This window comes from Peromyscus leucopus, chromosome 11, assembly GCF_004664715.2.
Source record: "Peromyscus leucopus breed LL Stock chromosome 11, UCI_PerLeu_2.1, whole genome shotgun sequence".
NCBI classification, from domain to species: domain Eukaryota; kingdom Metazoa; phylum Chordata; class Mammalia; order Rodentia; family Cricetidae; genus Peromyscus; species Peromyscus leucopus.
Genome location: NC_051072.1, coordinates 35,551,142 through 35,577,173, shown reverse-complemented (window position 1 = coordinate 35,577,173; position 26,032 = coordinate 35,551,142). Strand labels below are relative to the sequence as shown.

Genomic DNA, 26,032 nt, shown 5'->3' with positions numbered 1-26,032 from the left:
TTGACTCCTGTTAACAACCTCTTTGAGGCCTCAGCACCTCTCCGCACTGCTGGGTTCAGGATTCAGGCGTCACCATGAGTTTTAGCGGGGTCTATCCATAGCAACTCCATCCCCCCAGTGAAACACTACGAGATGGACATCTTGATGAGGTTCGCTAATTATGGCTCTTCTCTCTTTTAGGTGAAAATAAATTTGGGTGCGGGTGAACAGATCCTCCTTTCTGAACAAAGACTTCGTGTGGACGATTTGGTTTGGCATTCAGTGGAACTGGACTATGGCAAGGATAATGTCTTCTTGGTTATTGATAAGCATTACGAGACAACTGGCCAGCTTCGTCGGGGGACGCACAACTTCACATTTCACCATGGAGTCTACGTAGGAGGTCGTGGGGGACTCAGCGTCCCTTACCTGGACAGCAAGACCCCCAACTTCCGAGGATGCATAGAGGGTGTGGTGTTTAACCAGAGGGAGATCCTCACATCGCTTCGGCCTTACCCTGGTTTTAAGAAGGTTTACGAGGTGTCCCTGGGATGCAGCGAGGAGTTTTTTGCCGGGAAGAATGAAGCTATTAGCTTTTTCAGCTCTAGGTCCTATGTCGCCTTCCCAGAATGGAGGGTACAAGGGGAAGGGACACTGAGATTCGCTGTGCAAACTGGGACCCACCAAGCCATGCTTTTATTTCAGTCAGGCAGAGGAGGAGATTTCGTTGCCTTGGAAATACACGAGGGGCGACTGAAGGCTCATGTCGGAAGGGGAGAAACAAAAACACAGCTTTCGTCCCTCACCTTGGTCAGTGACCACAAGTGGCACGTTGTTCGGCTCCGAGTCACGAGGAGGCATCTGGACCTCGTGGTGGATGAACACGGGGTAAGAGGCACGCTGCCTCCGCAAAGCCAAGTGTTGGTCTCTGAAGGCCCCCTGTTCGTGGGAGGTCTGGATCGCCGGATGTGGGAAACAGGGCGGGGGCGAGGCCTTGTGTCTGTGCCGGGGAAATCTGCTCGAGGCATCTCCCTGAAAGGATGCCTGAGAGCCTTGGAAGCAAACTCGGAAAAGAGGGCATTGAGGGATGCACTTGTTTCCAAAGACGTTTCCGCTGGGTGCACAAGCCAGAGCGTCCATGGTGCAAATCCTTCTGTGACTGCAGAAGGCCGGTTTCAGCTGGAGCCATCCCCCTCCACTGCGGTTCCCAGTACCGGTTCCCCTCTGGGAAATCAAAGTGGCCGTTTTCTGGTTTTGAATAAGTTGGAAGTCCAAGAAGGTGGACGGGCCTTACTGGGACAAAAGCATATCAAGGTGAATGTGGACTTTATGGATCTGGGTATCAACGATTCTCAGATACTGTTTCAAATACAGGAAATGCCAGCTCACGGTTTCCTTCAGATAGATGTTTGGTCTGCACAAGAAAAGGAGAGGACTTTTACTCTGTTAGATTTGAGGCATGGGAAAGTGTGGTATGTCCACGATGGTTCGGAAGAGCCTACAGATTCTTTTACATTTTGGGTTTTTTCTAGTAGCAAGAAGGCGGTGCCATCCCAGCTGCAGGATCCTATCCCACATGTTTTGAACATCATTGTCATTCCAGTGAATGACCCCCCATACCTTAAGCTCCCAGAAGGACACTTGCTTCTCTTCGAGAACTCAAAGAAACAACTGACCCCCAATGTGGTACAGGTGTCAGACCCCGACACAGAGTCTCAGCATCTCAGACTTTCAGTTCTCAGCAACTTCAATGCAGATGCTGGGTTTTTAGAAAGTGCCCACGACCCTGGGAGGGCCATCAATGGTTTTACACATGTGGATTTACAAGAAGGCAACATTTTCTACGTGCACAGGGGTCACCGGAACTCCCGGATTGTTCTGAGAGCAACCGACGGTGAGCTGGTTAGCAATACCGTGGTGTTGCGTGTCATGGCTGTTCCTTGGGACTTTGAAGTGGCAGGTGGGAATGGCGTGGTGGTGCCACAGGGTGGTATGGTTCTGATCACGAAGAGTGACTTGTCAGTGAAGGTAAATGGTGAACAACATGAGTTGGACACTCGCTATGATATCACCCGTCCACCTCAGTTTGGCCAAATTCAGCATCGGGGATCCCAAGGGGAATGGAAACAGGTTAGTAGCTTTTTTCAACGCTCCGTTGACCAGGGTCGGATTCGATACTATAGTTCATTCAAAGAACTGCAGCCAGAAAATGTTACAGATCACTTTAAATTTAAAGTTAGCATCGAAGGAAGGGTAAGCAAAGAGCTCCTGTTTCCGGTGACTGTTCAGTGGCTGAAATTGACACTTCTGAAGAATAGTCCTCTAGAGATTAGCAGTGCAAACAAGAAAATATTGGATTCTGATCATCTGCAGGCTGCAACAGAGGGTGTGGAAGTTGCTGAGAGGGAACTCTATTTCAAGTTACTGATCCCACCTAAGAAAGGAAACTTGCTACTCGGCAATGAAGTTCTTAAAACAAGTTCAGTTTTCAGTCAAAAAAATATTACAGACTCCAAGGTAAGCTATGAACCTCAAGGGAGGCCCAGGGAACACTCACAGGATACTTTTAGTTTTTCAATTGTTGTAGAACACATTGAGTCAAAAAACTATACGTTCAGGATAAACCTTAAGGCAGAAAAGACACATATTATTTTAACCAACACCGGATTATTTGTAAAAGAAGGAGAATGGACATTAATTTCAAAATCGGAATTGTTTGTTCAAACATCGGACAATCATGTCTTCCAGTATGAAGTCACCAAGAGTCCTCAGCATGGGGAACTGAAACTGCTCAGCTCTTCCCCTTCTCGGGGAAGTGACAGTAGCATCACCGGATTCACAGATGGAGACATAGAGGGTGGAAGGCTGATATATGTTCACGATGACTCTGAGACCCAGCATGATGAGTTCACCGTTCTGGCCTCTGCCACAGAGCTGGGCCAACAGGGAGGAGTCAGAAGTCTTGACTCCGAGCACATGCCTGCAAAAATCAAAGTCAGCGTTTCTGTTGAGCTGAAGAATGATGAGAAGCCAGTGCGAGTGGTAGATAAGGTCTTTCATGTTGTGCGGGATAGCCAGCGCTTACTGACGCTAGCAGATCTCTGCTACCATGACCCGGACTTAGATTTTGATGATGGGCAGTTGCTCTACACTCGGCGTGGTATACCAAACGGAGATTTGGTGAAAGCCAGCGACCCGACTCAGAAGCTCTACCAGTTCAGACAAGAGGACCTCCAGGAAGGGCGTGTGCTCTTCAGGCACCATGGCCCAGACTCTGCCCGATTCCTGCTGTTTGTGACGGATGGTGTCCATTACACGTCATCCCTCTTGGAGGTCAGTGTGTCAGAGGCCTATGTCCACATAGTCAACAACACAGGGCTGCTCGTGCGCAGAGGGAGAGACAGCTGCCTCACCACAGCCAACCTGAGCATCACCACAAACCAAGATGTCAGAACAGACCGTGAATTTGAATTCCATATCTTGCAACCCCCCAAACATGGCAGGATTCTGGTCAACAATTCTGTGTTCCACTCATTTTCCCAGCATGACCTGAAGCAGGGACACGTGATTTACAGGCACAATGGCGATGGGAACTTTGATGTGTTTAACTTGACAGTGAAAGTTAAAGACGCCCACTTAGATGTGAGCATTTGTGTTCAAGTGTCCTTGGAGAGTCACCAACGTGACCCTCAGATTCTGCACACCAGGACCCTTATAGTTGAAGAAGGAAAACCAGTAAAACTGAGCAGTGGAAGGCTCCAGGTAGGTGTCATCCAAAGCACTGGGCATTCTTATTGGCTTAGACTACTAGGGGCTAATAATCTATGTGTTTACTTCTGAGAATGCCTTCTCTGTCTCTCTGTCTCTCTCTTTCTCTGTGTGTTTCACGGTACTGGGAATAGCTCTAAGGTATGTGAGTGCACACACTTTTATACATATTTATATGCCACTGAGATGAAAAGTCAGGAGGTTTGCAATTTGATTCTACCAATTTTCCCACACTTGGAAATAAAGTCTGCACAATGTTAAGGCTGTGTTTACATACACATTCATGTGTGTGCCCATGCTTAGTGTAGTATGAAGTACGACTATGGGAAGGGAAGTATATATTATGATAAATTAAATGATTTTCATTTTTATTTGTTGCTAACAGCAGTTCTAGCAACATTACATTCGACATGGGTTAATTTTTGATGGGAGGAAGTAGTAATTTAACAGACATAAAAAGGATTCCCCAAACAGCTTAAAGCATCATTGCACAGTCTCTTTATTTCTGGATGTGGCCTTGTTTAGTTTCCTGAAAACGATGGGTAAAACTGATCTAGACCAGTGGAGCAGTACCAGTGTGAGAACAGATCCACGACTTTCTCTCAGGCTCCTACCTTGAAATTTCTAGGAGGCAGTCCTGGGATCACTGTGACTGGGCTGTTTTTTTTTGTTTTTGTTTTTTGTTTTTTGTTTTTTTTAATCTTTATTTATTTATTATGTATACAGAAGAGGGCGCCAGATCTCATTACAGATGATTGTGAGCCACCATGTGGTTGCTGGGAATTGAACTCGGGACCTCTGGAAGAGCAGTCGGTGCTCTTAACCTCTGAGCCATCTCTCCAGCCCTGGGCTGTTGTCTTTAGGGGAGTCTCCTATAGAGTATAGGATGGGCAAGCAGTATTTTTAACAGTTGGCCGGACACACAGGCAGTTCTGACCCTGTGTTCAGGACTACAGGCAGCTTTCCAAGTGTGACCAGCAATATCAGAGATGAGTTTGAGCTAGAATCATTTTGGTAAATACCTAGTCTTGACTAAGGGAATAGAAGGCACCAGCTTTTCACATTTTTTTTCAAGCTTAGGGAGTTAGTGTGTTTCACCACGAGGGGGCATGGTCCCTCTTGCGAGTGTAAATCAGTTGCAGATACAGTCTCTAAATGGCCTTTGCTGAATCAATGAAATGACTGTGCATAGGAACTGCTGAGCTAGTGAAAGCAGAACACTAAACAGGGAAAAAGCGCTTTCCTCTAAGGTTGTGAAATTTTAGTGACGCCACTATTCTTCCTCAAACCATCTTTGATTCCTTCTCTTTATAATTCCTCCACCATGGTGCTAGGGATGCGAGGCTAGCCTCCAGCCCTTCCCTTATAACACTGAATTCTTTGACCTTAATTTTTAGAATATTCAGAGTTTTTACTGCTGTGTGGGAATACTTCATAGTTACTCAAGGGCTGTTGACTTTGTGTGTGTGTGTGTGTGTGTGTGTGTGTGTGTGTGAGAGAGAGAGAGAGAGAGAGAGAGAGAGAGAGAGAGAGAGAGAGAGAGAGACGGACGGACGGATGGGGGACGGACAGACTGTCTAGGGCTGATATTCCAAATACTGGCATGGGCCCTAGGTCAGATCTGGCTTTGAGCTGTGTAACAACCCTGATTGTAACTTAGGCTACTTGTCAATATTAAGTGAAATCATTTGGTTCATCAACAGCTTTGACTCTGATAGTTCTTTCTGTGTTTTTCTTCTGGTGTTGTGTTTGTGAACACAAGGCTGGGGATGAGGACGATATGCCTCCAGAGACAGTGTTCGTAGTCAGAACTCCACCAGTGCATGGATACCTTGAAAAATCTCCAGCAGAAGACGGCAGCGTGGGTACAGATGGGAAGCTTCCTCTGAGCTTCACCCAGCAGGATATTGACAATGGCGATGTCCTTTATGTACAGACAGCTCCCGGCCAACAAAAGGATCAGTTCACCCTCGATGTGACCAAGGACTCCCACTTTGTAAGGAAAATGGAAGTGCATTTGGATATCATCCCTGAGGGGATACCTCTGGAGGTACAGAATTTCACAGTTCGAGAAGGGGGCTCCAAAGCACTTCTACAAGACCACCTCAGAATTCCAAGCAAGTATTTTGAGAGTCTTGACTGTGAATTTGTTCTCCTGGAACCACCAACGCATGGTTATATTGAAAGTTCCAATTTTCCAAGAGTAAAGCTAATGAAATTTTCCAGGAAACAGGTAATAAATCTCAGTTAATATATTTGAGTGTGCTGTGCCAGAGGTGGGTTGGAACTGGCTCTTTGTCATTTAGACTCACAGGCTTTAGGGTGATGGGACCTTGGAGTCCAGCTTCCCACAAGATGCTAGAAGCCTGTCTCTAGTGTCCCACAGTGTTACCATTGCCTAAAGATCTTCAGTGATGCTGATGCCATATTTACTACTTCCTGAGATGGGCCTCTGTAGTTTAAAAACATTTCAACATTTCTTTTCACTGACGTGAATTTGGAAACTCTTAGATCCTGGCTCTGCCGAAACTGCAACATGAGAGGCATTATTCCCCTCGTAAACTCTCTAACTATGTGACAGAAAGATTATCAGATGCCCTTGAATTTTTTCCTTTTCACTTTCGCTTTCTCCTAGTCTCCTGACTTTTGACTGTATACCGTGAATTGACTGTGCCATCCTCACTAATGCCTACCTCTGCAAGAGCACTCTGTTCCTCTCCTTGATTCCAGGAACACTCAGCTATTTCGTCTTTGGTGAACGTTTTTCATTCACCTACCCCTCCATCCAGTCACCAGGTGTTTTACAAAGACTGTGCTGTCTGCTAAACATGGGGCACCGGGGTCCAGAGTGACTCAGTCCTGGCAATCAGCTCTTCTGGCATCCAGATATGAAAGCAGATAAAATAACCAAAGTCAACTCAAGGTTGCTATCTCATCTCTTTGCTTTGGTATTATCGTTAGACTTTGCTTTCTTACGGGAATAAATTAATGATTTCTACCATTTTTCTTTCATTTTGAAAATTAGCCTGCAGATCCCCTTTATAAAGCCCTAGCAACACAGACTCTTTCGGTTGGAAACCACAAACAACTTCCCACCATGTTTGCCTTCGCCTCTCCAGCTAAAAACATATGTGTGTTGCTTCATTTTGCCTTTAAGAATTCCAAGTTGGCGGCTGGAGAGTTGGCTCAACCATTAAAAGCACTGATTGCTCTTGCAGAGGACCCAGGTTCAGTTCCCAGCACTCATGTGGTGGCTCACAACCATCTGTAAATCTAGTTGTAAGGGATCTGACATGGCTACCAGGCATGCAAGTGGTGTCCAGACATACATACAGGCAAAACACCCAATCATAAAAGTAAATAAAAATTTGAAAATACAAGTTACGGGATTCTTAATGGATTCAAATCCACTTCCTAAAGGCTTGCTCTGTTTCAGTCATGATGTGTTACCATGGTACCCGAAACATACTCCTTGCCTCAGGAAATGCAGTGGAGGAGCCAGATGCTCCATCTTTAATTGGAATGCTCTCTTCTTGTCTCTCATGTTGTATTTTCACAGTAGTGTTGTAGGAGCACAGAGCTGGCCTGTACAATTCTAACGAGGGCCGAGAGAAGATCGTAAGTCACTCTTTGCAAAGGGATGATGTTCAGTCTAGACTTTGAGGAGTTAGATAAAGAGCACAGAGGTAACAGATCAGGAACCAGAGAAGGGCCGTGCAGGGTAAAGGAACAGCATAGCTCTGAGTGTGGAGGCCTGAGAGACAAGAGAGAGGCCATCTGGGTAGCTGAGGAGAGTACTCCACAGGCCGAGGAGGGGCAGAGGTTGCTAGGAGCTACATTTGGGGGGTCCCTTCCTCTGTGTGTAGGAGGTGTAGTCTACATCAACTGTCAGGGAGGCTAGACTTACCCAAGTATCATTAGGAAGCCATGAAGGAACAGGATGCAGAGGGTAGGAGAGCAGTTTCTCCCTCTGACCCCGGGAAGACGACTGTTCATTCACATCTCTCTCATGGCTTCCATCTCAAAGGCCAGAAAACCCACCCAGAGCAGCCATCTGCTCTGGTGTAAGTTGAATCAAGTACCCTTAATCTCACATACTCTGGGTCCTGTCTGAGTCAAGTCAGTGACTGCCATGTTCATAAGAGGAAGGTTTGTTGAAATCTGTGTATAGAGACGCGCTTGTTCCCTGGGGCATCTGTGTTATCACTCAGTCTGTTCTCAGACGTGTGATAAGGTCATGTGTCCCTGTTGGGCAGGTGATTCCTTACACTGTCTCTTTATATGTAACCCCTGTATTCTCTAGGTTTTGAGAATATCACTTAAAGTAACACTAATTCTATGTGTCTGTGGCCTTCAGGGTCTTGGTGGAGAGACCCTGGCTTCATTTGTTCAATAAGAAGTTTGTGCCGGGCGGTGGTGGCGCACGCCTTTAATCCCAGCACTCAGGAGGCAGAGGCAGGCAGATCTCTGTGAGTTTGAGGCCAGCCTGGACTACCAAGTGAGTCCCAGGAAAGGTGCAAAGCTACACAGAGAAACCCTGTCTCGAAAAACCAAAAAAAAAAAAAAAAAAGAAGTTTGTGAATGTCTTGTGTCAGGGCTTCTAGAGTTTGGTGTAGTCTGATGAGTCTTTCCCACCCTCCTGTTCCCAAATAACCAGTCAGAGGCTTAATATTAATTATTAACTGTTTGGCCTATGGCTCAGGCTTCTTGCTAGCTAGCTCTATCATCTTAAATTAACCCATTTCTATTTTTTTAATTTATTTACTTTTTTTATTTTATGTGCATTGGTATTTTGCCTGCAGGTCAGATCTTTGAGTTATAGACAGTTGTTAGCTGCCATATGGGTGCTGGGATTTTAACCTGGGTTCTTTAGGGAGAGCAGTCAGTGCCCTTAACCACTGAGCCATCTTTCTAGCCCCAAACCCATTTCTATTAATCTATATTTTGCCACGTGGCCGTGGCATTACCAGTCTGCTGGCATCTTGTTCCTTGGGCAGCTGGATGCGTCTCCTTGATTCTGTCTTTCGTCTCCCTGTATCTTTGTTTAGATTTCCCGCCTGGTTGTAACCTGTCTTGCCATAGGCCAGAGCAGCTTCGTTATTAACCAATGGTAGCAACACGTATTCACAGTGTACAGAAAGCCCATCCCACAGCAGTTAGGTGATGAGGACACAGTGGTGAATTAATCAGGCAGTAACCCTGTCATGTGGAGTTCCCTAGATGAGGGAACAAGGGAGGCAGAGAGGCAAGAAACATGTGAAATACACAGCAGGTTTAATGAAGGTTATTCATACTATAAGAAAAATATAAACCAGAAAAGGAAGCTAGGAAGGGCTGGACCCTTAATCTGATCAGCAGATATTTTTTCTGGCTTTCAAAAGATAGGAATAGACAGCTTTCAGCCAAATATTATTAAATGGTATGCAATTTGGGGACAAATTCCTCATTAAAGGGTGTGTCATTTGGGGGAAGTGATGTATTTCTCCAGGAAAAGTGTCCCGGAAGTGAGCACAATCAATGTCCCTAAAGTGCTTTCACTTCTGAATTCTCTCAGCTTCTGATCAGTCCTTCTCATTGTTTGTTCTGGAGTAGCTTAACACCGTGTTGTCTAGGAACCTGAGGTTAGGCCTGTTGTCTGGAATCTTCTACCCATGGAACTCCAGAAAGTCTCATCACACCTGTGTATGGGTGGCCATGGTTTTCCCTGGAGGGAACTGGACTTTTCACCCCTTGTCAGAAACACCCCTGTGAGATCAAAAGACTTTGCTCAAAGGGAAGTGGGCAAAGTTGAACTGCTAAAATTTTTGGCTGAATTTTGTCAAAACAAACACAGCCCCCAGAGACTTGTTCAGAATTCCAACAACTCCTTTGGGGCGTTGGAAGTTCTTGCCATTGTGTTTCGGTCACAGACTCACTGAAGCTAAATTCAGTCTGGCTTGAACATGCGTGCTCTTGATCTCTGATGCTGACCTGTAATCGTCCGTGTTTCCAGTGGTCAAGTCTGAAAGGGGAAAGGAATTCCATCAGATTTTTGGTTTCTACCTATAAAGAGGAATAACTAAACCATCCAGTGACCATTGCAGAACCGAAATAAAAAAGATGGAATCTAACAGGGATAAAAGTAAATATTACAATTGCTATATCACTGTGAAAGAGATCTTCTGTGGTAGAATACTCTGATCGTCATGTACTCTGTGATAGTCTGTCTACAGGAGATGTATGTTAACTTAAGAGGTACATGGTTTATTAGGAAAGTGAGGGCTCATGATCAGGAGGTGCAGGTTGTCCTAGCTACATATCTGTTGCTATGACAAAGTACCCCAGCAAAAAGTAACTTACAGAAAAAGGGGTTTGTTTCTGCTCACAACTGCAGGTCACAGTCCATCACAACAGAGAAGCCACAGTGACAGGAACGTGCATCGCATCCGTAATCAAGAGCAGAGGGAAATAAACACATGCATGCTGCTTGCTCACTTGTGCATGTTTAGCTCTATTTCTTGATTCTTAAATAGTTCAGGACCCCCTGCCTAGGGAATGGCACTACCCACTGTAGGCTGACTCTTCCTACATCAGTGAACTTAATTGAGACAAGCCCCCAGGGACATACCCACAGGGCAACACAATGGAGACAATCCTCATTGAGATGCTCTTTTCAGGTGAATCTAGATTGTCTCAAGTTGACAATTAAAACTTACCATCACACATAACCTCAAACATGGAAAACAATTAAGGAAACACTGCCTTCTTAGCTCAGAAAATATGTTTAGTGGAACTTAATAGTTTCACTGATCTATGTGTTCCCAAGGAAGAGAAATTAAGCCCTACGGGAGCCTAAATCTAACCATTTGAATTGTCAAATAAAAGAATCAAAACCTTCACAATGTAGTCACTTTAAATAAGCAAGTAGAACTTGAACTTTATTGTGCGGTCCTGTTGGTAGGAAGGTGGGGTTACGCACAGCAGCACACGTTACTGTTAGAAGTGGCATTTAAACTCAGGTCTTCTGCTGCCAATCCAGTACACTCATTACCACACCACATTGCATTTATCTGCCTTTCCTTAAACCTATCCTTAGGGTGGAGTGGTATGTCACTAATTTTTAGGATGCAGTGTGATGCCATCCATCCACTCTGATGCTCACTCGGACTTCGTGGAATGGAGACATGCTTCTGTGCTTTAGGGAGATTCTTAAGCTTGGGCTTCTTTTGTAGCAGTTCGGTCGTGGTTTGGGATTGAGTGCTTTTCTTGGTTTGGTTTCAGGTGGAGCAGGGGTTGATTTACTATGTTCATAACGGCAGTGAGGAGTCTCTGGACAGTCTCACCGTCTTGGCCAACAGCTCAGAGCTTGGGAAACAGAGTCTGCCTCGGACTCTTTTCGTGACTGTTGAGTCTGTAAATGACAAGGTTCCAGTAATAACAGCCAATAAAATCCTCCAGGTAAGTGCCGTGCACTTTTGATTTAATATAAGAACTTTAGGGCAGCCAAAATGGTTCGGATTTATATCATTGCTATTGTAAAATAGCAAGGCATGTATATGACCATGCTTGTATGTTAACATGTCTCCGCTGTTTCAAAGAATTATTAGTTATTACTTGCAATAACTTGTTGGATACTGTTGGAGATAATAATTTCCGTGGTTTTTTTTACATTTCTTTCTTTTTTTAAAAAAAAATTTTATTTTATTTTACAATACCATTCAGTTCTACGTATCAGTCACTGGTTCCCCTATTCTCCCCCCTCCCACTCCCTCCCCTTACCCCCAGCCCATCCCCCATTCCCACCTCCTCCAGGGCAAATCCTCCCCCGAGGACTGCGATCAACATGGTAGACTCAGTCCAGGCAGGTCCAGTCCCCTCCTCCCAGACTGAGCCAAGTGTCCCTGCATAAGCTCCAGGTTTCAAACAGCCAATTTGCTCTCTCTCTCTGTGTATGTGTATAGTGTGTGTGTGTGTGTGTGTGTGTGTGTGTGTGTGTGTGTGTGTTTACACACATACACATAGTATGGCACATTTGTGGAGGTCAGAGAACAACTTGTGAGGGCTGGTTCTCTCCTTCTCCCATATGGGTTTCAGGGATCTAGCTCAAGTTGTCAGGCTTGGTGACAAGTGCCTTTACCTGCTGAGCCATCTTGCTGGCCTCGATTTCTGTGTTTCTTGAGCAGGTTCCACCCACGGTGTCCTTGCTGAGACATGGTCTTTTTGTAGTGGGTTAGGGAGGTGTCTACACATGGACAGTTCCCCCTAGACGGGTAGCATGATGGTTAGGAGAGTAAGTTTTGCAGTAGGTGGATCTGGGTAAGAGTCATGACTCCACTGTTGGCTGTGTGAAGGTGGGAAAGTTAATATTGTCCGGGTGAGCAGCACTCAATATCAGGAAATTGCAAATTATGCTCGGTGGCTGTGGTCAGGCTTGATGTCTGCTTATGTACAATGCACACGTAAGAATGGTTCTTGAAGCAGATGGGAGCTATAAGAGACCTCCAAGTAATCAATATGCAGATAACAAAAGACTGGAGTGCTCCTCCCCAAATCAGACATTCATGTCACATCCTGTCTGAGTTAGGGCTTCTATTGCTGTGAAGAGACACCAACTCCTCACCAATACTTATAAAGGAAAACACTTAATTGTGGCTGGCTTACAGGTTCAGAGCTTTAGTCCATTATCGTCATGGAGGGAAGCATGGCAGCAAGCAGGGAGACATAGTGCTGGATAAGGAGCTAAGAGTTCTACATTTGGATTGACAGGCAGCAGGAAGAGAGAATAAGACACTGGGACTGGCTTGAGCTTCTGAAACCTCATAGCCTACCCTCAGTGACACACTTCCTCCAACAAGGCCACCTCTACTTCAACAAGGCCACACCTGCAAATAACGCCACTCCCTGTAAGCCGGTGGGGATCATTTTCATCCAAACCACATGTACCCCTTCCCGCAAGGCTTAGGAATCTTTTTGGAAGAGGGGGCAGAAAGATTGGTAACATGAAGGAAACAGTGTTTTCCAGACATGACAGATAATACACAAATAGACTCAGTGATTGTGACTGCTTTTGCACAAGACTTTGGAAAGCTCTGGCCAAACAAAATCCCAACATACATGGGGGAAGATAGACTTGTAATTTCATGGTTAGCTGAAGAACTGTTGACATTTGATAGCTACTGGGAGAAGGAGAGTCAGTTTTCTTTAATGATGTGCCCCGTGATGGATGGACCACACACTAGGGCAGGCCCCACCCTCTGGACTAGCTGGGCAATATAAGATGTCTTCAATGGAGAAAGGAAAAGGAGGAGGAGGAGAGGAGGGGCAAAGAAGAGGAGAGGAGGGGGAGGAGGAAAAGGAAGAAGGAAGAGGAAGGAGAAGGAGAAGAGGAAGAAGAGGAGGAAGAGGAAGAGGAAGAAGAAGAAGAAGAAGAAGAAGAAGAAGAAGAAGAAGAAGAAGAAGAAGAAGAAGAAGAAGAAGAAGAAGAAGAAAAAGAAGAAGAAGAAGAAGAATTCTCAAAGTTGGATGGGAAGGGATGGAAGGGTGTGGTAAGGGGAAGAAGTGGAAGGTGGTAAATATCCTCAAAATACATTGCATGATATTCTCAAAGAATTAATAAAGCAGTACAAAAGTTAAAAAGGGTGTTCCTTAGAGATGACGTCTGTAATTGGTCTAAGCAGGTATTGGAGGCCAGATTTTACCCCTTCAAAAACAGACCCACTCTTCTCATTGACAGGCCTGTGGGTGGGCTGTTCCCGTTTCTATCATGAAATAATTGGGGTGATTTGGAGGAAAAATAGGTTAGTGTAGCTCACAGTTTCGGATCCTGGAGACCCTAAGAGCTAAAGCCAGCTCCAGGGAAGGCCTCGTGTCAAAGGCATGGAGATGGCAGGCGCTCCTGGAAGAAGACATCTTGTGAAAACGCAGGAGACCTGAGAACAGGGAGGGGTTTGGGTTCTTTCATAACCACATACTCTCTTGAGAACTAACTCGGGGTCCCATGAGAGCCGTTTTAACCCCTTCCAAGACAGCATGTTTAACCAGATACAGTTAGTTTCCATTGTTGAAATACTTTTCTTCCTCTTCCTTCACACTGCCTTTCATTCTTTCCCGTGTGAACCTTGGAGTACTTCACTGGTCCTCCCTCCGTTTCTGGGGCTCATTATAGTCACAGCTGAAGAATAGGAAAACCCAGGTAACAGTCTCTGATTGTCCATAGGTTGAGTTTAACTGTGGGTCTTGAAGGCTCCATTAGTTTATCATGAGTTTTGACAGTGTTACTCAGTAAATAACTCACATAGATCAACTGATCAATACAATAAACATTCATATAAAGAACTAGAAGAGAGGAGTTTGAAGGTTACCAACAAAATGATAAATATGATAAATGTTTAGGGACATGGAAATATCAGTTATTCCGACTTGATCATTACACACACTGTATCTTACAAGTTTATGTAATTTAAATCCACATTCAGTTTGTAAATGTCAAATAAAAACAAAAATGTATATTTTTGGATTGTATATTCAGCAGTATACATACTAGTTATGTATATATACTACTTTGGATGTATATATACATGCTTGGGTATGTATTACTCTGTATGTTTTTGATACATTTTATCATTTAAAAAATAGTATCAAACTGTCTCCCTTTTTCAGTTAGGAAACTAAAACTTGGGGGCATGAGGGTCCTGACTAGGGGCTGGCTGTTAGTTCTACTGACTTACCCTCCAACAATCTCCACATGCTTTCTTTGGGGTGCTTTTTGAAGGAGGGATTTTAAACATCAACTATTTTTAACTTAAAGGGTATTGTTTTGTGGTGTCTACTTGGTGTTGGAGTTCCCAGGGCTTTGCTCACGCCAGCCAAGTCCTTTCTCTTATTTTCAAAGTAGGAAGTGTCTCACCCACCATGCCGTGGAATGGCATTGGTACATCACCATTTATGGGTGACCGTTGACGCAGCAGCAAAGGACCTTTGTTGACAATGGTGGCCCGACAGATGGCAGAGAGGACAGGAAGAAAGGGATGAAAGTGAAGTCGGAAGCAGTAAACCTTGACCTCAGTTTATGAAGCATTCCAGGACCCACGAATCCACTGTGTAGGCCAGTCTAGGTAGCAGGTCTCGCATTGTTGAAAACGGCTGGAGTTTCAGTATTTGTTATTATTTGTTCAAGGCAATGGGACCTTGGAATAGGCTTTTCAGCGCTTCAGTTATCTTACAGCTTGGTGAGTTTTTCCGCTCTGCATTTCCCGAGGACAGTACTTACGCCTTTGGAACTAGTTTGAGTTTTCCTCGCAGTCTTTACCCGGTTCTCCTCGAATGCTATGTACTGGCTGGCCCAGCGTCTAAACCTCCTGTTTTGGGTTATGTTTGCGCCTCTCCCCACACAGGCTCTTCTGTAGCAGTTCCCACAGAGGCTGCTTGCAGAGTCGTCTGAGAAGGGACCTGTTAGTTACTGGAAGAAACTGTAGCTGTCAACGGTGGTTAAACGCTGCTATAAAAGCGTACGTTTATTGAAAGTTCACTGAGTCCTGGTCTCTGCTATAACTGGGGTTGTTTTTACAGTCCTCCCCAAGGAACTGCTGGGAACGTTAAAACATAGTGTGGTCATAAAGGAAGGCGTGACCTTGGAGCCCAGTTTCTCTCAGATGTTCTCTCCACCGTTCAGGATGATTCTGGCCGGCCAGCACTGACATTACAGAGAGGGAGTATCTCTCCAAGGACAAGACCTTTCTAAGGGGGCATGCACGTTAGGGGAGCCAAGGCCTCCCCTAGGTGGGATTGGCAGACATGTCCAGGACTCAGCATGTGGCTGCTAAGGTTTATTTCAGGGAAACAGACTGAAGCAAAATCAGCAAAGGAAGCAGCACACGGGGTGGAGTCCAGAGGAAACTAGGTCAGCTCTCGGAGTGCTTTTCCAGTGAAGTCACTCAGGGCACAGTCAATTGGCCCAGCGAGGTGAGACAACATACACAAAGTGACTTCTACCACGGAGCTCATGAGTGGCCAAAATATTTTCTGGGACTGGTCAGGTAGGCAGGCGCCTTCTGCCTGGTAAGAACAAATCCCAGGCCCCCAGGAGAAAATGGTTCTCCCACAATGGTTTAGACAGCGTGAACCCCTGTTACCATTTGGGGGATGTTTAAGTCAGTGTAGAAAACTGGCTAACAGTCTCAGGTACCAGCCAAGGGCCAGGCCACAAGTGGACCTCTCTAAGGAGATGAATCTGCCGTTCACTCCTATGAACTCCTCTGGACGTAGGGCTGGGGTTGTGAGAGGATTCGTTTGTATGCATAGTAGAGGGAGGAGCCTTCTTAGTCAAGGAGTGTTCCAGAACAAAGGTGAGCAGTCTGAAGTAAGCCTGCCATGAAGTGGTGGGAAGAACGCGTGGGAAAAAGAGAAGGATAAATATTAGCTCCAGGTTGAGAGTTGATTCCTGAGCGTAAGAAACCCCCCCCAGTATGATGCAGTTTTTTTCTTTTGGTTTCCAGAGAAAAGACTGGGAAGCAGCCAACATTTGCAAGCCCTTCCCCCCTTCATGAGTCAGGCCCAGCTATAAATGTATCACTGATTTATAGTTTCTCATTTAATTCTTTCAATAATTCTTGAAATTAAAGGAGGATTACAATAAATATTTGAGGCAGTGAAAGGTTAAGTCACTTGACAAATACCATACAATTAGTAAAAGTGGGATTTGAGCCTGGGTAGTTTGAGCTCAGAGTCCACACCTGCCGCCCATGTGGGAATGATCTGGAAGTTACAGGTTCTATGGTTCCAAATCAGTACTTTAAAAATATGTTAAATGGAATGGAATCTTCAGTACCAAAATACCTTGTGTTTCTCTCTCTCTCTCTCTCTCTCTCTCTCTCTCTCTCTCTCTCTCTCTCTCTCTCTCACACACACACACACACACACACACACACACACACACACACACACAGGGTTGGTGTGTAAAATGTATTAACTACTTTGGATAATTGAAAGGCATTGCAAGCTATGGAACTATCAAAGCCAGATGTGTTGATATGGATGAACAATGCCCCTCTCTCCCCCTTTCTGTTTCTGGGAAAATATGACCTTTGTGTATGTATATATGTATATGTGCCTTTAGTGCATATGCACATGAATATGGAGAATATAGGTTGACATTGGGTATCTTCTTCAACCAAGTTCCCACCTCATTGTTTTTTGAGACAGTCTTTCACTGGACTGAAGCTCACAGTTGGGCTGGCCTGGCTGGCACTAGGGACTCCCAGTCTTTACCTCCAGTGCTGGGATTACAGGAGCATGTCAGACAGACATGACTTTTCACATGGGTGTTGAGGATTGTCCAGGTCTCCATGCCTGTGTGGCATGCACTTTATGACTGAGCCATCATGGAGTCCTGAAACTTGGCCTTTTATGAGTTGAATCAAGTTCTAGGGGTTTATCTGTTGAAGTCACTAATCCTGAACTCCTAGAAACTGATACCATAGGGTTATGACAAAGTTGCTACCACCTCTAATCACCCACAGACTACTCTCCTAATGCTGCCCGAGTTCACTACATTAAGAGTCCTCTGTCTTCCAGGCAGGGAAGCCTGCTTGCTGTCCTCAGCTTTGAAGATTCCTTATGACCGTTCATCATTCCAGCTCTGCCAGCCAAGTTAACTCCATTTGCTCATTGCCCCTCCACATGGATTTGCTAGGAAGTAGGATGGGATGGTGAACAGTCGGTATCTTCGTTCAAATCCGGACAGCTCACTTCATGGACTGCTGTGGTCATTCAAAGCCATGGTCACAAAGGAGTCAAAATAACAAATGACAAGAATTTAAATATCCCAAGTAAAAGGGGTAGAGTTGAGGGACACACACACACACACACACACACACACACACACACACACACGGTGAATAAAGTTGCCTGAAGTTTTAGAACAATGTAGTTTTGTGCATTGAAGTTTTACAGCACAATACTAATACAGACTATCAATCTCAATCTAATTTCAACTAGGAAAAGAGCCAGTAAGCAGCCAGGATTGGCCTTATTAACATAAAAAGCCTGTTTAGGCAGTTCATAGAATCTAAGATTTGCTATTATTTTCTGCCCCCAATTATTTTTGTGTTCAAAATATTTCTGTCTTTCCCACTAGACTGTCTAGTCACAATGGCAAATTGGCATGGAAAGGCTAAGTGTCTTGGTCATATTGCAGGGCGTTCCATGAATCAATTGCCAATAATACTAAAGAATTGTCGGGCCTGTCAACAGTATGGGGAGTGAATATGGAAAGCATATGCACTAAATTAAAATAACGCTGCAAGAGTACATTTTCCAGGAGCAAATATGACTAGTTCTCCCCAAATTTAGGGGCTTACTTCTGACAGTGACATTTCTTCTCTGTATCTCAGAGCAGTTCATTGGTGAAGAGAACGGCCACTTCCCAGGCACAGCGGTAGCTAATACTTCTGAAGCATTTATCCTATGCCTGGTGTTGGGCTCAGCACCTCGTGTAAGTCTAAAACAAATCTATGCGATATCATTGTTATTTAAAGATGAGGAACCTGTAGCACAGGTCAAGAACTCTTGGCTAAGACTGAGAGAGAGAGAGAGAGAGAGAGAGAGAGAGAGAGAGAGAGAGAGAGAGAGAGAGAGAGAGAGAGAGACTTAAGAGCTTGAGATCATGATGACCAAGCACCGTTGGTTCCTCCTTCACAGTTACAGTGAAGGACCCCAAGGACCTAGAGGAAGTAGGAAAAGCTTACAGCTTCCCAGGAACATGGAATTAAATGTGGGAGTTGAAGTGATGGGCTGGGGTCGTGGGTTAGGAGGAGGTTACTGCTCTAGTGTGTGCATGGGCCTGGGCTGCAGGAGGTGATGGGCTGGGGAGTAGGTTAGGAGGAGGTTACTGCTCTAGTGTGTGCATGGGCCTGGGCTGCAGGAGGTGATGGGCTGGGGGCATGGGTTAGGAGGAGGTTACTGCTCTAGTGTGTGCATGGGCCTGGGCTGCAGGAGGTGATGGGCTGGGGGAGTAGGTTAGGAGGAGGTTACTGCTCTAGTGTGTGCATGGGCCTGGGCTGCAGGGAGTAGGGGTGGGGTGGGGGCAGTAGATGGATATGACTTGCCCAAACAACAAAGTTAGACAGAGACAGAATCTGGGACAGAGGCAAAATGTGACTCCCACAAGGCCTTCAGATTCCCGTTTCTTTCTTTCATTTTTTTTTTCTTTCTTAAATCACATTTATTATTTTGGGGCACGGGAAGGGGGCACACACGTGCAGCAAACACAAGTGTGGAGGTCAGAGGACAACTTGCAGGGAGTGGATTTTTTTCTTCTCCGTTGTAGGTCCCAGGGATCACACCCGGGTCCTCAGGTTTGGCAGCGGGTGCCTTTACTGGCTGGGCCATCTCCCTGGCCCAGATTTTATGTTGTTTCTGATCTCCTTCAGGTGATCTGACATGGCCTCATGCTTCTTACTCTTGTCAGGGTCTGTGATAGCAAGAATGTCCACCCGGAGTCTGCTTTGGAGAAGGCCAGGAGGGTTGGGAGACTAGAGTCCCCATGGCATCCTGGACTCCGGATGGGAGTTCAGAGCCAAAGTCCAACCATGACCTTCTCTAACTCAGCATTTCAAGGATTGCGTTTCTTCTGCAGTAACAAGACACATCCCGAAACCACCAGCCTTCCAGTTCTGTTGCTAAGGCCGTTGGGTGGTGTGTGGGATCATTTGTGTTTTGACAAACCAGACTCAGAGTCAGGCCATCCCGAGTGGCTCTGAAGTCCGTCCCTAAAAGTGCTTTTTGTGTTTAAGCATAACCAGTGATTTTTTTTTTTTTAAATACAGGCCACATAAAATTTTGTCCACAAGGGGGCTTCATTTCTTCATTTTCCAAGTTTCTATACCACTGTAGTATAATACTATAGTGCTTTGCCTTGTTTTTACCCTAAAAATAGAACCATTTAGTTCATTTTCTGTTTGTTTGGCTTGGCTTGGCTTTGGACGGTGCTAGGGATTGAACGCAGGGCCCCGGGTGTGCTAGCCAAGAATTCTCCCTCTGAGCTCCACCCTGGCCCGGCTTGTTTCCTTTTGGCCAGTCCTTGTCACTGAAAGGAGCTTCACAACTGGGCACAGTGGAAGAAGGAAGGCTACAGAGTCAGTTGCCATCCTGGAGCGCCACACAGAAGGGCAGCGAGAGCAGAACATTTTCCACAACTCCCCTGAGATCCGAAACAAAGGTCGCGGTCTTTGAATGGCGGTATCACAACTTGGATGGCATTGGGTCGTAACTAGAACCAATCGGTTCGCCCATAGGTCAGCCACACTTCCTCTGACACACTAAGGTGAATTTGGAGGGCATGCCCCAAGGCTGAGTGTTGTTGTCTTTCTGGCAGTTATTTTTTGAACCTGGGCTCACTTTCAGATCTGAATTCAAGTCCGAGGTCATCGTTGTCCTCACCCCCCACCTATCTGAAGTTACTGTGGCCCAAAGCTGGGCACCGAACCAAGCTGCCCTGGAAGCAATGGGGTGCTGATCGACCTACATTGGATATGAGTAGAAATGAAGACTGAGGGAGTGTTTGTTTTAAGGGACAGGTTTTCCATTTGTTTTGGAAGATGGTATATTCCAGACGTGAGAGGGGGGAAAGCACTGTGTAGCCGTAGAGGGACTAAGGTGGAAAATGTGCTCTGGCGGCTCGTCTGTGCTTTGATTGGAAAAAACGAGTGCCTACAAATCATAGGAAGAGAAATGGTAGCGCATTCCCAAATCAGTTTTCATTCCTGAAGAAATAAAAATAAGCCACATGGAATGATTTTAAAATGTAAAGCCTGAAACTGGAATGACTAGGCATGGTATTTTATTAAACATGCTGACTTACATATTTTATAGAAACTGCGGCCTTTCCACAAGTTAAATGAAGGCCAACATCTTGTCATTTGAACACTCCATTCATGTTGTGGTTTTAGTAGACATTAAAAAGTTGATGTCCTTAGAGCTTGGGGCAGAAAGTCTCCAGCGAGTGTGTTCCAAACGGCGAGAGAGAGCCCATCAGTAATCACAGTTTTTAACAGGTGAACTCCTCATCCCATCATGGATGCTGTGACATTAAGCAGACCAGGAAGTGTGTGGTTAGGAAGTAGCCTTGGTGCTGTCACCACAGTGGGGGCACTCTTGAGTGCCGTTGAAGAATGTCCCACATGATGGCTTGCTGGTTGGGGGCACTTGCTGTTCTTTCAGCCTGGGGTTTGGTTCCCAGCATCCATCCACATGGATGCTCAAAACGGCCTGTAACTCTAGGTTCAGTAGATAAGAGTCCCTCTGCTGGCTGGCTAGGGTACCTGCACACATATATGTATGTATAGACACAGGTATGCATACATAAAAATAAATCCAGTGTTTGGGCTGAGTGTGTATCTTCAGCGATGGGACACTTGTTTGGCACATAAAAGAACCTGGATCTGTCACCAAGCACCACAGCACAACAACCAAATCACGTTTGAAGAAAATGGGTAACAACACAAAGCTAGTTTTTACTGAAGACTCGCTGTGCCAGGCAAAGTTGTACTAAATACATAAATCAAATTGCCCAGCATGCATAATCACTACGTCATTCCCTGTGACTGATGAAGAAATTAGGACCCAGAGGAATTAAGAGATGTGGAAAGGTTACATTGCTAGTCAGTACCAAGACAGAGACTTGAACCCCGACTGTCAATGGACAAACACAAAACCCAGAGTTTTTGAACACAAATAGTTTTCACACAAGCATTTGAATGTTGAGCAGTGTTGTTATTGACATGAGTTGATCTTCAAGTCAGTAACTGTCTTAGTTGCTTTTCTATTGCTGTGATGAGACACCGTGACCAAGGAAACTTACGAAAGAAAACGTTTAACTTGCTTGCTTACGGTTTCAGAGGGTGAGTCCATGGTCATCATGGCTGGGAGCTTGGCAGCAGGTAGGCAGGCGCGGTGGTGGAACAGTGGCTGTGGGCTTACATCTGATCTGTAAGTTGGAGGCAGAGAAAGCAATTGGGCCTGGCGTGGGCTTTTGAAACCTCAAAGCCCACCCCCAGTGACACACTTCCTCCAACAAGGCCACACCTCCTAGTCCTCCTAATCCTATCAAAGGGTTCCACTCCCTGTAATTAAGAATTCAAATATATGAGGTTATGAGGGCCATTCTTATTCAAATCACCCCATCATGTGACTCCCGGGTCTAGATACTCTGGCATTCTGGTTCTACCCAATGAGACCCAGCGTTCAAATCATTCTAGACTCAACAGTGAACTCCTGATCTCTGCAGTCCACCCCCCCCCCATGAGGCTGTCCACCTTTCAATGTGGGAATGTCCCCTTCTCACTGGCAAGGGCCCAAACATGCCATCAGTCCCCCACTTTTCTCCTGCTGTAACTCTCATGCACCCCTTCAGCAGACTCCCAGAACCAGACCCCTTCCCATCCCGCTGTGCTTCAAGCCTTCCTTCTGTCCTTCTTTCTGGGGTCCTTGTAGTCACCCATTTGGCAGGTCTCCCTGCCTCTACAGACCATCATGACATGAAGCCAGACTGGTTGGATATTTTAAGTACCAGGTCAGGACTCTGCTTGAATTCTTCCCCCTGCCCTTGAGGACCAGCTGACATTTTGACAGTGCATAATTTGGCCATCTCTTCTGTCTCGAAACATCTCCTTTTCTCCTTTATCTTCTTTCTTTTCTTTCTGCCACAATGGCCTCTTCACCACCCCTCCTACTCCTGAACTAATGCCAGTGCTGCCCTGCGCCAACTTCTTCTCCCATGCCTGAATATGCACATATATGCATGGCCTCTCTTTCATCGCATTCGGCCCTCCTCCACATCCCAGAATCCCCTTACTTTGTTTTATCTTTTTCATGGTGTAGTGATGCTATAGCTCACTGCATCGTTCACTTCCTACTGTGCCTGTTGCCTCTTCTCTGTGTCCTTCTGTGCCCTCTGCTGAAGTGCAGGTTACACAAGGACATGACTCCTTCGTTTCAGTCACTGATACAGTGCAGGTGTCCAAAATACTTGGTGGCACATGGTAGATGAACAATAAATTTGGTTAACTGTTAAGATGTTTAAGTACAGTCGGTAAAGTGTTTGCCATGCATGTGTGAGGACCTGGCTTTGATCCCCAGGATCCACATAAAAAAACCCAGTCATGATGATGCATTTGTAATCTCAGTGCTGGCGAAGTAAAGATGGGCAGATCCCTGGAGCTCTCTGGACAGTTAGCCTGGGCTAATCCGTGAGCCCCAGGTCCTAGTGAGAGACTTTGCTAAAAAATAGACAAAGTGCATGGCCCTGAAGAAAGATGCCTGAGGTTTTCCTCTGGTCTCCACAGGCATGTGCACACACGCATGTGTGCCTGCATACACATGAACATGCATACACACACACACACACACACACACACACACACACACACACACACATACCTGAACACACACACACAGAGTGTGGAGGAGATGGGTGTGAGGAGAGAGTGAGAGAGAGCAAGAGACAGAGAGAGATGTTTAGGCAATGCACATAGATTTTAACAGAGGAAAGCAGCCATGTTTCTCGGCTCTGGTTACAGATGTGAACCATCAGTACGGCAAACAGCACAAGAACAAAGAACCCAGGCCCTTGTTTTCATGTAAGACAGGAAGAATAAGGGAATAACAAATGTGCAGTGTGTGTTTCTCCTCCTCGACTGTTTAAAAGCTGGTGAGACCATTAGCTGCTGAAAGCAATGTGTAGATAGTCTCAAACCAACCTAATGAAGCAGATGCTGCATTAGCTGAAATTCGTGTGGTGTATTTAGCGTTTGTTCGGCACACAGGGTGCTTTGTAACCATTGGCTCTATAGTTAGATATTTACATCAGTGCATATGCACTGTAATTAATGTTGAGTACATCGTTAGTGAATACTTTGCATCTAAATTGTTGGCACCGGACACGTACGTGTCACATAGACACACATGTCATAGTCACATGACACGCAGGTAAAACACCTATATGCATACAATTAAAAATTAAAAAAGCAACTCCATTCTTTAAAAATTCCGGTGAACTGGCTTGTTTTTTTTTTGTTTTTGTTTTTTTTTTTCACCTTTTCCAATGGGGTCCCGGGTTCTGACTATGTGCGTGGACTGGAATCGGCTCTCTTCTCTTTAAGGTGTGGGTGAATTCTGTCACTGAGGTGACCAGAGATGACCTTTGTGCAGAAGATGGGGACTCCTCCCCACAGGACTTGGTCTACTGGGTCACTCCTCCCAGCAACGGGCACCTGGCTCTCAAGTCCGCTCCCGGCAGAAGCGTCCGGAACTTCACCCAGGCGCAGATCAATGAGGGTCGGCTGGTGTTCGTGCACTCTGGTAAGTCGCAGGGCTGGGTCAAGTTGCTGTGTTCTGAGCAGCGAGTGATGTGGCTGTCGAACCTCAGAACGGCTGACTGAAGAGCACTGGATGGGGAAACTTCCCAAGCTCTGGAGGTGTCTAAAGAACGTGTTTAGAAAAGTTAATAAAATCACTAGAGCCTGCCCATGCCTCCCTCGAGGCTTACTCAGGAGGGCATGGAAGGTCGGTTACCTTCATTGAAGAGCCTGTTCCACTGACTGGTGCAGCATCTCTCTGTGACTCTCCACTCTTGCCCTGACTATGAGACTAGTGTAGGTTGAGTTAGATCTCTGCTTTTTATCTCCCTTCCCCATGGCAATGCAAGCATTCTAAGAAAGAGCAGACTTTCTCATATCCTCACCCCCCACCCAAACATTGACTAGAACATAGTATAGGTGCTTCATAAATACAACTTTCTTGAACAAATAATTTTGAACACCAACTGTGTGTCAGGTAGTACCATTCTAGATGCTGAGGATGCATGAGTGAACAAAGCAGTTTTTGTACAAGCATTGTATTCATGAATGAATGGCTGTCACTGTGTTTATGAGATCCTGATGTTGGTTGGAGGCCCTTTTTGCTTCCTGTTAGTCATTCAGTGAATCAATACCGACGACATTTACTGGAAAGTTGGCTCAGGAACTCTGCCAGGGTGGCGTGGCTTTGTTATAAATCTGTCCTTGTCGGTGGACCAGGGCGGGCAGCAGCTGGAGAGGAAAGGATCTCCATCCAGGAATGCAGAACCTGAAAGCTTAAATCTCACTCTTTCCCCATTTAGTTTAAACTGTCTTCTTTGAGAATATAATAAAAACAAGGAAGCGAAGACACCCTCTAAATTCAGAGGTAATGATGCCCCGATGATCTGTTCACTTAACACGCAGGCTCCCCCAGGAATCTGAACACAGTTTAGCATGTGGATGCTCGCTCTCATGTGGCGGCCACAGACGGAGCCTGGGACCCGGCGCATAGATTTATTTCGGCACTCTCCTAAATGTCTTCCGTTTGTCAGGTAGCACAGGGAGATGCCGTCACACCGAACATGTCAATGCACAAGTGTTCCTAATCCTCCTAGCCACACAGAGTCATGACCCCATTTATGAGATGAAGAGACTTACAGCTCAGAAAGACTCAGCTTGGCCTGCGCCTGCAGCGGGTCTTTCTCCACTGAAGGGCATGGCGGGTCAGAGGAGGACGGGGTTACCATTTGCAGTGATGGATGGAAACAGCCCTGAGCTCTCTGGGTTGATTGACTTATCAGCTACCAGGTCAATATTTGCTTTTAGTAGATAAGAGAAAATAACTTCTGGAAAAAAAAAAAAGGAAGAAAAGGGAGGTAGGGGCCAGGATAAGGCGAGGGCTAATTCATTCTCTTTCCTAAGTGGACGTTGAGACAAGCTCACTCTCAAAGGACTGGAGCCCAGCTGCAGATGCCTCTGTTGCTGAAACCAGCTGTCCATCCATCCATCCCCAGCCCCAAACAAAGGGGGAAGGTTTAATTAATCTCGCTTAGCATCTTACATTTGCAGAGTGCTCTGCGGTAATTGAATTTGCCAGTCTGTACAACAACGTAAGTCGTTTGATAGAGCGAAGATGTGGGCAGCCAGGGACTCTCCGTCACTTGCCCTCCTGAAAGTACCTTTGGGAAAACTCCGAGCCCTGCCATAGGAAGTCTACAGATCACCCTATGTGTCGCTCCCTTCCTGGTCTTCTTTGATCTACTTAGTGTTAGGTCCCACTCTGTGTAACATTTTGTATTCGTTTTTGATGAAATTCCTCCGGTTCTGTCCTTATTTTATTTCTGGATTCATAAGGTACTTTCAGAATTCCTAGTGATAGAAGGCATTCTCTCTTGAATTCTGTGTTTCACTAAATACAACTTTGAAAAGCTATTTCCAGGAGAGCAAATAAATGCAAAACAGTTGGTTGTGAG

General features: G+C 45.6%; 1 protein-coding gene across 1 annotated transcript in view; it reads left to right on the top strand.

Annotated features, from left to right (window-relative positions):
* Nucleotides 1-26,032, top strand: part of LOC114703667 (chondroitin sulfate proteoglycan 4-like) — a 70,244-nt gene that overhangs the window by 19,261 nt on the left and 24,951 nt on the right. Inside the window, exons 3-6 of the mRNA XM_028884522.2 lie at nucleotides 181-3,741; nucleotides 5,510-5,980; nucleotides 11,008-11,184; nucleotides 23,883-24,081. Coding sequence (XP_028740355.1) covers nucleotides 181-3,741; nucleotides 5,510-5,980; nucleotides 11,008-11,184; nucleotides 23,883-24,081 — 4,408 coding nt within the window. The remainder of the gene's footprint in view (nucleotides 1-180; nucleotides 3,742-5,509; nucleotides 5,981-11,007; nucleotides 11,185-23,882; nucleotides 24,082-26,032) is intronic.